Source organism: Heterodontus francisci, chromosome 3 (assembly GCF_036365525.1).
Source record: "Heterodontus francisci isolate sHetFra1 chromosome 3, sHetFra1.hap1, whole genome shotgun sequence".
Lineage (NCBI taxonomy): Eukaryota > Metazoa > Chordata > Chondrichthyes > Heterodontiformes > Heterodontidae > Heterodontus > Heterodontus francisci.
This window is the reverse complement of record NC_090373.1, coordinates 207,037,078-207,049,232: the sequence shown is the minus strand read 5'-3', so window position 1 is coordinate 207,049,232 and position 12,155 is coordinate 207,037,078. Positions and strand designations below refer to the sequence as shown.

The window sequence follows — 12,155 nt, the reverse complement described above, 5'->3', positions numbered from 1 at the left end:
CTACAGATGATAAATTTCCCTTTGTCTTCTTGCAGAGCAACCTTTTTAAAAACATCATGCCGTCAGTTTCCCAGGTATCAGCTGCTGATATCGGGAACAGCCGTTTGCCAACAGACTTAGGGGTTTCTGCAGTCAGAACCTGCCGATAAACCCCAGGTTTTTAAAACCATCTGCTGAGCGTCTCGCTCTCTGCAACTGAGAGAGGGGAGAGCGGGGAACAGAGAGAGGGGGAGGGGTGAGAGGGGGGAAGAGAGAGGGGGAACAGGGAGAGGGGGGGAAGGGGGAAGAGAACCGAGAGGGGGAACAGGGATAGAGGGGGAACACAGAGAGGGAGGGGGGGAAAGAGAGGGAGGGAATAGAGAGAGAGAGAGAGGGAGGGAACAGAGAGAGAGGTGGGGGAACAGGGATACAGGGTAACTTGATAAGGTGGATTCAAAATTGGCTTACCTGTAGGAGACAGAGAGTGATGACAGATGGCTGTTTTAATGACTGGAAGCCAGTGTCCAGTGGCGTACCACAGGGATCTGTGCTGGGTCCCCTATTCTTTGTCATTTATATAAACGATATAGATGACTATGTGGGAGGTAGGATCAGTAAGTTCGCGGATGACACAAAGATTGGCCGAGTAGTTAATAGTGAGGTTGAGTGTCTTGGGTTACAGGAAGATATAGACAGGATGGTCAAATGGGCAAAAAAGTGGCAGATGGAATTTAACCCTGAAAAGTGTGAGGTGATACACTTTGGAAGGAGTAATGTGACACCGAAGTATTCAATGAATGGCCTGACACTGGGAAGTTCCGAGGAACAAAGGGACCTTGGCGTGTTTGTCCATAGATCTCTGAAGGCAGAAGGGCAGGTTAATAGGGTGGTGAAAAAGGCATATGGGACACTTGCCTTTATCAATCGAGGCATAGATTGCAAAAGCAGGGAGATCATGTTGGAGTTGTACAGAACTTTAGTAAGGCCACAGCTGGAGTACTGTGTGCAATTCTGGTCGCCGCATTATAGGAAGGATGTGATTGCACTGGAGTGGGTGCAGAGGCGATTCACCAGGATGTTGCCTGGGATGGAACATTTAAGCTTTGAAGAGAGGTTGGATAGGCTTGGGTTGTTTTCGCTGGAGCAGAGAAGACTGAGGGGTGACCTGATCGAGGTGTACAAGGTTATGAGGGGCCTGGACAGGGTGGATAGGGAGCAGCTGTTCCCCTTAGTTGAAGGGTCAGTTACGAGGGGTCACAAGTTTAGGGTGAGGGGCAGGAGGTTTAAGGGGGATTTGAGGAAGGACTTTTTTACCCAGAGGGTGGTGACAGTCTGGAATGCCCTGCCTGGGAGGGTGGTAGAGGCGGGTTGCCTCACATCCTTTAAAAAGTACCTGGATGAGCACTTGGCACGTCATAACATTCAAGGCTATGGGCCAAGTGCTGGCAAATGGGATTAGGTAGACAGGTCAGATGTTTTAATGCATCGGTGCAGACTCGATGGGCCGAAGGGCCTATTCTGCGCAGTATTATTCTGTGATTCTGTGAACAGCGAGAGAGAGGGGGGCACAGAGAGAGGAAGAGGTGGGCAACAAAGGAAGGGGGGGACCAAGAGAGAGGGAGAGGGGGCTACAGAGAGAAAGAGAGGGAGGGGGGAACAGAGAGAGACAGGGAGGGGAGGGGAAACGGAGAGAGAGGGGAACTGAGAGAGAGAGCGCGATGGGGAAGAGAGAGGGGGGGAACAGAGAGAGTGGGAGGGGGGAAACAGAGAGGGGGAGAACAGAGAGAGAGAGGAGGAGCAGAGAGAAAGGGCGGCACAGAGCAAAAACGGGAGAGGGGTGAGAGAGAAAGGGAGGACAGAGAGAGTGGGGAACATGGAGTGGGGACACCTTGAGACATGGGAGTGGAGACAGATAGAGGGGGGGAAAGATACAGAGAGAGGGTGGGTGGAGAGGGACAGAGAGAGGGGGGTGACGGAGACAGGGAGAAGGGAGACAGAGGGGGGAGAAAGAGTCAAAGAGTCATTGACTTACGGCACAGAAGGAGACCATTCTGTCCATCGAGCCCATGCCGGTTCTCCACAGAGCTGTGTACTCAGTCCCGTTCCCTGGCTCGATCCCCGTACCCCTACAAGTCAATTTCTCTCAGGTGGGGGCCATCCAACCTCCTCTTGATGTCAATGATCATCTCTGCTTCCACCACCCTTGTGGGCAGTGGGTTCCAGGTCATTATCACCCGCTGCGTTAAAAAATTGCTTCCTCAGTCCCCCTGCATCTTTTGCACAAAACTTACAATCTGGTGGGGGGGAGTGGGTGGAGGGGAGAGAGAATGAGACACACACACACATAGAGGCTTGGGAGGGTGGGGGGAGAGATCAAGATCGCTCCTGAATGATGGACATCTATCCAGAATATTCTGCGTCGTTACATCAAGTATGCGGGCAGAGATTGACTACTTATATTTCATTTTATTCATTTTTTTTAAATACTGAGAACCAAATTAATTGATTAAATAGAATAGAGATGGCTGGCCAGGCGACGTGTTGCAGCTGTCGTATGTGGGAGCTAGTGGACGCCGGTGCGATCTACGGTGACCACATCTGCAGCAAATGTTGTCTACTCGTGGCCCTTCAGTTCAGAGTTGATGAGCTGGAGTCCGAGCTGTGGACACTATGACACTTCAGGGGGGGGGAGAGTTACCTGGATACTGTGTTTCAGGAGACAGTCACACCCCTTAAATTAATTACATCAAATTTGGACTGTGGTCAGGGACAGGAGGGTCTGACTGCAAGTGAGGCAGGTATGGGGATCCAGAATTTAGCTTTGGAGGAGCCTCAGTCAGTGACCTTATCCAGTAGGTTCGAGGTTCTTGCTCCCAGTGTGGGCAAGGGCACAGAGTGTAGGGAGGATGAGCAAACTGACCACAGCACCATGGTTTGGAGAGCCATTCAAGTGGGGGAAGAAAAGAGAAATGTAGTAGTAAATAGGGGATAGCATAGTTAGAGGAATAGATACTGTTCTCTGCAGCAACGATAGAGAGTCCTGAAGGCTGTGTTGCCTACCTGGTGCCAAGGTTAAGGACATCTCTTCTGGGCTGGAGAGGAACTTGGAGTGGGAGGGGAAGGATCCAGTTGTCGTAGTCCACATAGGTACCAACGACATAGATAGGACTAGGAAAGAGGTTCTTTTGAGGGACTATGAGCAGCTCGGGGCTAAATTAAAAAGCAGAACCACAAAGGTAATAATCTCCAGATTACTACCTGAGCCACGTGCAAATTGGTATAGGGTAAATAAGATTAGAGAGGTAAATGTGTGGCTCAAAGATTGGTGTGGGAGAAATGGGTTCTGATTCCTGGGACACTGGCACCAGTACTGGGTAAAGAGAGAGCTGTTCCGTTTGGATGGGCTTCACTTGAACCATGCTAGGACCAGTGTCTTGGCAAATCATATAACTAGGGTTGTAGATAAGGCTTTAAACTAAATAGTTGGGGGGGAGGGTTCAAATAAAGGGTAGAGGTGCAGGGTAGTGAAGGGGCATGCATTAATCAGAGTGTGACAGGAAGGGACAGAGAATACAAGCACAAGAGTACAATTAGAACCAGAGTAGGTAAAAATGGTAAAAAGTCAAAGCTTAAGGCTCTTTATCTGAATGCATGTAGTATTTGTAACAAGCTGACAGCACAGATAGAAATAAAAGAATATGATTTGATAGCTATCACAAAGACGTGGTTGCAGGATGACCAGGACTGGAAACTCAATGTTCAAGGATATTCGACGTTCCGGAAGAATAGGCAGAAAGGAAAAGATGTAATAGATCGTGATGTAGAATCAGTTTGGGTGGAAATAAGAATAGCAAGGGAAAGAAATCACTGGTGGGAGTCATCTACAGGCCCCCGAGGAGTTGCCTCTCTGTAGGACAAAGTATTAATCAGGAAATAATGGAGGTGTGTAAGAAGGGCACGACAATTATCATGGGTGATTTTAATCTGCATATAGACTGGACAAATCAAATTGGCAAGGGTAACATGGAAGTCGAATTTGTAGAGTGCATCAGGGATTGTTTCTTAGAACAATACGTTGCAGAACCTACCCGGAACAGGCTATTTTAGATTTGGTAATGTGTAATGAGGTAGGATTAATAAGAGATCTCGTAGTTAAGGATCCTCCGGGAGAAGCGATCATAACATGGTAGAATTTCAAATTCAGTTTGAGGGTGAGCAACTCGGGTCTCAAACCAGTGTCTTCAACTTAAACAAGGACAATTAGAGAGGTATGAAGAAAGAGTTGTCTAAAGCGGGCTGGGAAAATAGACTAAAGGATAAGTCAGCAGATGAGCAGTGGCAGACTTTTAAACAGATATTTCATAACACTCAGCAAACATTTATTCCGGTCAGAAGGAAGGACTCATTGAGAACTTTGAACCACCCGTGGATAACAAAGGAAGTTAAGGAGAGTATCAAATCAAAAACAAAGGTGTACAAATCGACGAAAGCTAGCGGTAGGCCAGAGGATTGGGAACTTTTTGAAAATCAGCAGCGGATGAATAAAGAACTAATAAACGGGGAGAAAATTGATTGAGAGTAAATTGGCAAGAAATATAAAAACAAACAGTAAGAGCCTCAATGTAAAAAAGAAGAGAGTAGCTAAAGCAAGTGTGGGACCCTTAGAGGATGAGTCGGGGGAATTAATAACAGGGAGATGGCAGAAAAATTAAACGAATATTTTGCATCGGTCTTCACAGTGGAGGACACTATAAATATCCCAACAATAATAGATGAGCAAGGTGTAAATGGGAGGGAGGAACTTGTAACAATCTCCATCACGAGGGAAAAGGTGCTGGACAAACTGATGTGACTAAAGGTGGACAAGTCGCCAGGACCTGATGGCCTGCATCCAAAGGTTTTTAAAGAACTGGCTGCAGAGATAGTGGAGGCATTGGTCATAATATACTAAAACTCACTGGATTCCGGTAGGGTACCAGCGGATTAAAAAACCGCTAATGTTATGTCCCTATTCAAGAAAGGAGGGAGGCAGAAAGCAGGAAACTATAGACCAGTTAACTTAACATCTATCATTGGGAAAATGCTAGAGACCATTATTAAGGAAGAAACAGCAGGACATTTTGAAGAATATAATGCAATCAAACAGAGTCAACATGGTTTTCTGAAGGGGAAATCATGCTTGACAAATTTGTTAGAGTTCTTTGAGGATATAACAAGCAGAGTGGATAAAGGGGAACTGGTAGATGTAGTGTATTTGGATTTTCAGAAGGCTTTCAATAAGGTGCCACATAAAAGGTTATTGCACAAAATAAGAGCTCAGGGTATTGGGGGTAATGTGTTGTCATGGATTGAGGACTGGCTAACACAGAAGGCAGGGAGTTGGGATTAATGGGTCTATTTCAGGTTGGAAAGCCATAACTAGTGGAGTGCCACAAAGATTGGTCCTAGGGCCTCAACTATTTACTATCTACATTAATGACGGAGGAGGGCACAGCGTGTAGTGTATCCAAATTTGCAGACGATACAAACATAGGCGGGAAAGTATGTTGTGATGAGGACATAAAGAATCTGCAAAGGGATATAGATATGTTAAGGGAGTGGGCAAAAACGTGGCAGATGGAGCTCAATGTGGGAAAGTGTGAGGTCATCCACTTTGGTAGGAAGAATAAAAAGACAGATTATTATTGAGATGGAGAAAGACTAGAAAATACTGCAGTACAGATGGATCTGGGTGTTCTTGTACATGAAACACAAAAAGTTAGCATACAGGTGCAGCAAGTAATTAGGAAGGCAAATTAAATTTTGGCCTTCATTGCTGGAGGGTTTGAGTTTAAAAATAGGGAAGTCTTGTTACAACTGGACAGGGTGGTGGTGAGGCCACACCTGGAGTACTGCATACAGTTTTGGTCCCCGTATTTAAGGAAGGTTATACCAGCACTGGAGGCAGTTCAGAAAAGGTTCACTGGGCTGATTCCTGGGATGAAGGGGTTGTCTTATGAAGAATGGCTAAACAAGTTAGGCCTTTATTCACTGGAGTTTAGAAGAATGAGAGGTGATCTGATTGAAACATAAAAGATTCTAAGGGGCCTTGACAGGGTAGATGTTGAGAAGATGGTGGGGGAATCTCGAACTAAGGGACATAGTTACAGAATAAGGGGTCACACATTTAAAACTGAGATGCAAAGGAATTTCTTCTCTCAAAGGGTGGTGAATCTCTGGAATTCTCTACCTCAGAGAGTTGTGGAGGCTAGGTCACTAAATGTATTTAAGGAGGAGGCAGATAGATTTTTGAAATCTCGGAGAGTCGAGGGTTATGCGGAAGCAGGCCCGAAAGAGGAGTTGAGGCCTGGGACAGATCAGCCATGATCTTATTGAATGGCGGGGCAGGTTTGAGGGTCTGAATGGCCTACTCCTGCTCCTATTTCTAACGTTCTTATACAAGCAAAAACAGTGCCAGGTATGTCACTAAATCAGTTTTCAATATAGTGACAAGAAAGTAAGTCAATAATTAGTCTTCTCATTTAAAACTTCTTTGCAAAAATGCAAATTTGTTGTTTTTATTAGTAAGATAAATTTTTAATGCCTTTATCTTTCAAAATTTGCTCACTGGCTCCCTAGTCCCAGCAAAAATCATAATGCAGCCCTCCACCCGAAAAGGTTGGACAACCCTGAGTTAGACAAAGAAAACTTCATGGTACAAGGACTAGAGGACACAGATTGAAATTTTTGGTCAAGAGATGCAGGGGCAATATGAGAAAGAATGTGTTTACACAGCGGGTGGTAATGACCTGGAACTCGCTGCCCACATGGGTGGTGGAAGTGGAGATGATCAATGACTTCAAGAGGAAGTTGGATGGCCACCTGAGAGACATAGACTTCCAGGGCTACGGGGATTGAGCTGGGGAGTGGAACCGATAGCGTAGCTCCATGGAGAGCCAGCTTGGACTTGATGGACTGAATGGCCTCCTTCTGTGCCATAAATGACTCTGACTCTATGCCATTTGTTTATTAAGAAGGGAGAGATGGAGTTTTGTAATGTTTTGAAATTGCAATTGCATTTTGCATTGTGTACTCTAGAGGCTGCTGTAAAAACACACATGCTAGCAAAGGAAAGTGAAACTAAAAAAGAGTAAAGAAGCCTTTGTGTTTAGCAGCTTGCTGCCGTCTCTGTCTCACATATCTTATACTAAACTCAGTCAGACCTCACTCAAGTCCCGAGAGAGATCACAGCGTAAGCCCCGCATGGACTGGTTGGGGCCAAATGGCCTGTTTCTGTGCCATGTACCCTATGCACCTGGCTACTGCATTTTAGTCAACTGTGTCCATGGACCTCTAAATCTCTTTGGACCTCCACTGTTCCTAGCTCTTCACCATTTAAAAAATACACGGATCCAATGTTCCTTCTAAACTGCATGGGTGCGTGGCCACACTGCAATCCGATACATACCGCGCAGTGCAACAAACAGGCCGCATGCAACAAAGAAAAGTTTGAACAAACATTGCTTGCATCTATCCTCCTTTCATCCAAATGAATGACCTCACACTTACCTGTGTTGAAATCCATCTGCTACAATTTCACCCATTCACTTTATCAGTAATTTGATGCTCCTGTCTATACTACTTATGCTGAAATCTCTGGCACACAGCTTGAACCCACAACCTTCTGACTCAGAAGGTTAATGCTACTTTGTAACCCTACTTGTTTGTGTAAGTTTTGCTATGATTACTCAGCCCTCGAGTAAACACTCCTATGTTTCACACTCAGATCTTGTGTAACTGCTACTGTCTTTTTCTGTTCATCCAGGCCTAGTGGGTCTCGCTATGTCATATGCACTGTCGATCACAAACCTACTCTCTGGTGTAGTTTCAAGCTTCACACAAACTGAAATGCAGATGGTGAGTGTGGAGCGTTTGGATGAGTATATCAACGAGATTCCCATTGAGCCTCAGGAGGGCAAGATTAAGGTAAGAGGGAATTTGGGCGGGGGAGAGTTTGTGTGTATGAGAGACAGACAAGAGGGATGCAAGGGTATTGATCTGATAATGAACGAAGCAGGGAGAGACCACAACTAAGATGGAAATGGCTGAGCAACAAGAAAGGGTAAACAACAAATGGACAAGATAGAGAAAATGAGAGAAACAAAATGAAGATGAAGGAACTGGAAGTAGAGGAAATCTACAAGATTGAGAGGGAATGGGAGAGTGAAACAAATCAGAGGGGAACCGAAGGACTGTTTGAAGTCTCCATGTCCAAAGGCTCGATGTTATGTTGGTACAGTACTGCATTATGTGGGTTGAAGAAGGTCTCAAAAACAAATGTTGGGCTCAGAGAGCCTGGAATTTCCCTGGACCTAGTGGACCCAACATAGTAGGGGTTACCGTTGATCAGAAACTGAACTGGACCAACCATATAAATACCCTGGCTACAAGAGCAGGTCAGAGACTAGGAATCCTGAGGTGAGTAACTCACCTCCTGACTCCCCAAAGCCTGTCCACCATCTACAAGACACAAGTCAGGAGTGTGATGGAATACTCTCCACTTGCCTGGATGAGTGCAGCTCCAACAACATTCAAGAAGCTCCACACCATTCAGGACAAAGCAGCCCGTTTGATTGGCACCTCATCCACCGCCTTCAACATTCACTCCCTCATCCACCAACGCACAGTGGCAGCAGTGTGTACCATCTACAAGATTAACTGTAGCAACTCACCAAGGCTCCTTTGACAGCACCTTCCAAACCCGTGACCTCTCCCACCCATAAGGACAAGGGCAGCAGACACATGGGAACACCAACACCTGCAGGTTCCCCTCCAAGCCACACACCATTCTGACGTGGGTCTGTATCTCTGTTCCTTCACTGTCGCTGGGTCAAAATCCTAGAACTCCCTCCCTAACAGCAACTGTGGGTGTGCCTGCACCAGATGGACTGCAGCGGTTCAAGAAGGCGGTTCACCATCACCTTCTGAAGGGCAATTAGGGATGGGCAATAAATGCTGGTGTTGGCAGTGCTGCTCACATCCTCTGAACAAGTAAGAAAAAATTGTAATCTGACTAAAGCATTGCCCCATTTGACAATGACCTTATCAGACTTGGCAACATCTGCAGCAAAAGGAAAAATTGATGCTGCAGGTCGTTTTACCCTTTGGGAGAACATCTATAACTTCTGATAAAGTGTCACACAGACCTGAAATGTGACTTTTTTGAACATTTCTCCATTCTGCACAGATGCTTTCAGCATTTTCTAGATTAATTTCACATTTCCAGCCAGCATTTTGCTGGAAACATTGAAAGATTTACAAATCAAAGAGGCTATTTGGCCTATCGTGTCTGTTCTCGCTGAGAAAGGCATCTCCGACCTCATCTAACCTTCTTGCTTTTGATCCGTAGCCCTGTAGGTTATGGCATTTCAAGTGCATATCCTGGTAATTTTTAAATGCAGAGGAATTCTGTCTCTTTCACCCTTTCAGGCAGTGAGTTTCAGATCCCCACCGCTCATTGGAAAAAAAAATCCTCAACTCCTTCCTAATCCTACAATAAATTACTTCAAGTCTGTGCTCCCTGGTTATTTTGACCGACCTATGCACTATATTTAAGCCTTTATAAATTGATACACCAAATTAAATCTCACTTCAGCCTCCTTTGTTACAAAGAAAACAACCCTTGTCTGTTCAATCTTCCCTCATAGCTAAAATCGTACATTCTTGACATCACCCGAGTATGATCACATCCTTCCTGTTACGTAGTAAACAAAACAGTATGTAGTTTTCTAACTAGAGTCTAATACAGGTCCAGCAAAATCTCCCTGATCATCTGCTCTATGCCTCAGCTAATCAGGGAAAGTATCCTGTATGCCTTACTAGTCATTTATCGACCTCTCTTGCTACCTTCAAGGATCTGTGAACATACACTCCAAGGTCCCTCTGCTCCTCCACACTTCTCACTAAAAAAACATTTATGCACTATTCACTTGCCTGGTTTGCCATCCTCAAATGCATTACCTTACACTCCTATGGATTGAATTCCATTGGCCAACTTTCTGGCAAACTGACCACATGTTATACAACATTATCAGTAGATGCAGTGCATTGTTTTGGTTATTGACCTTACCTGTCTCTGTGGATGTGGTGAGGGTGTGGGGTCATTGACCTTACCCGTGTCTGTGGATCTGGTGACGGTGTGAGGTCATTGACCTTACCCGTGTCTGTGGATGTGGTGAGGGTGTGCGGTCATTTACCTTACCAGTGCCTGTGGGCGAGCTGAGGGTGTGGGGTCATTGACCTTACCCATGTCTGTGGAAGTGGTGAGGGTGTGGGGTCACTGACCTTACCCGTGTCTGTGGATGTGGTGAGGGTATTCGGTCACTGACCTTGCCCGTGTCTGTGTCTGTGGATGTGGTGAGGGTGTTCGGTCACTGACCTTACCCATGTCTGTGGATGTGGTGAGGGTGTTTGGTCACTGACTTTACCCATGTCTGTGGATGTGGTGAGGGTGTTGGGTCACTGACCTTACCCGTGTCTGTGGATGTGGTGAGGGTGTTGGGTCACTGATCTCACCTGTGTCTGTGAATGTGGTGAGGGTGTGGGGTCATTGAACTTACCCGTGTCTGTGGATGTGGTGAGGGTATGGGGTCATTGACCTTACCTGTGTCTGTGGATGTGGTGAGGGTGTGGGGTCATTGACCTTACCCTTGTCTGTGGATGTGGTGAGGGTGTTGGGTCACTGACCTTACCCGTGTCTGTTTGTGGTGAGGGTGTTGGGTCACTGACCTTACCCTTGTCTGTGGATGTGGTGAGGGTTTGGGGTCATTGACCTTACCCCTGTCTGTGGATGTGGTGAGGGTGTTTGGTCATTGACCTTACACTTGTCTGTGGATGTGGTGAGGGTTTGGGGTCATTGACCTTACCCGTGTCTGTAGATGTGGTGAGGGTTTGGGGTCATTGACCTTACCTGTGTCTGTGGATGTGGTGAGGGTGTTTGGTCACTGACCTTACCCGTGTCTGTGGATGTGGTGAGGGTGTTGGGTCACTGACCTTACCCATGTCTTTGGATGTGGTGAGGGTGTGGGGTCATTGACCTTACCTGTGTCTGTGGATGTGGTGAGGATGTTGGGTCACTGACCTTACCCATGTCTTTGGATGTGGTGAGGGTGTTGGGTCATTGACCTTACCCCTGTCTGTGAATGTGGTGAGGGTGTTTGGTCATTGACCTTACCCTTGTCTGTGGATGTGGTGAGGGTTTGGGGTCATTGACCTTAGCCCTGTCTGTGGATGTGGTGAGGGTGTTTGGTCATTGACCTTACCCTTGTCTGTGGATGTGGTGAGGGTTTGGGGTCATTGACCTTACCCTTGTCTGTGGATGTGGTGAGGGTGTTTGGTCATTGACCTTACCCGTGTCTGTAGATGTGGTGAGGGTTTGGGGTCATTGACCTTACCTGTGTCTGTGGATGTGGTGAGGGTGTTTGGTCACTGACCTTACCCGTGTCTGTGGATGTGGTGAGGGTGTTGGGTCACTGACCTTACCCATGTCTTTGGATGTGGTGAGGGTGTGGGGTCATTGACCTTACCTGTGTCTGTGTATGTGGTGAGGGTGTTTGGTCACTGACCTTACCCGTGTCTGTGGATGTGGTGAGGGTGTTGGGTCACTGACCTTACCCATGTCTTTGGATGTGGTGAGGGTGTTGGGTCACTGACCTTACCCATGTCTTTGGATGTGGTGAGGGTGTGGGGTCATTGACCTTACCTGTGTCTGTGTATGTGGTGAGGGTGTTGGGTCACTGACCCTACCTGTGTCTGTGGATGTGATGATGGTGTTCGGCCATTGACCTTACCCGTGTCAGGATGTAGTGAGGGTGTTGGGTCACTGACCTCACCCGTATCTGTGGATGTGCTGAGGGTGTTGGGTCACTGACCTCACCCGTGTCAGTGGATGTGGTGAGCGTGTTCGGTCACTGACCTCACCTGTGCCTCTGGATGTGGTGAGGGTGTGGGGTCACTGACCTTACCTGTGGATGTGGTGAGGGTGTGTGGTCACTGACCTTACCCGTGTCTGTGGATGTGGTGAGGGTGTGGGGTCATTGACCTTACCCGTGTCTGTGGATGTGGTGAGGGTGTTGGGTCACTGACCTCACCAGTGTCTGTGAATGTGGCGAGGGTGTTGGGTCATTGACCTTACCCGT

General features: G+C 46.8%; 1 protein-coding gene across 5 annotated transcripts in view; it reads left to right on the top strand.

Annotated features, from left to right (window-relative positions):
- The window catches only part of abcc10 (ATP-binding cassette, sub-family C (CFTR/MRP), member 10), a 505,256-nt gene that overhangs the window by 238,701 nt on the left and 254,400 nt on the right, over positions 1-12,155 (top strand). For 4 of the 5 annotated variants that reach the window (XM_068028201.1, XM_068028199.1, XM_068028202.1 and 1 more), the window contains exon 17: positions 7,784-7,944. The exons of the other annotated variant lie outside the window; for it this stretch is intronic. In XM_068028201.1, the coding sequence (XP_067884302.1) occupies positions 7,784-7,944 (161 nt within the window). The remainder of the gene's footprint in view (positions 1-7,783; positions 7,945-12,155) is intronic. 5 annotated transcript variants of the gene reach the window in all.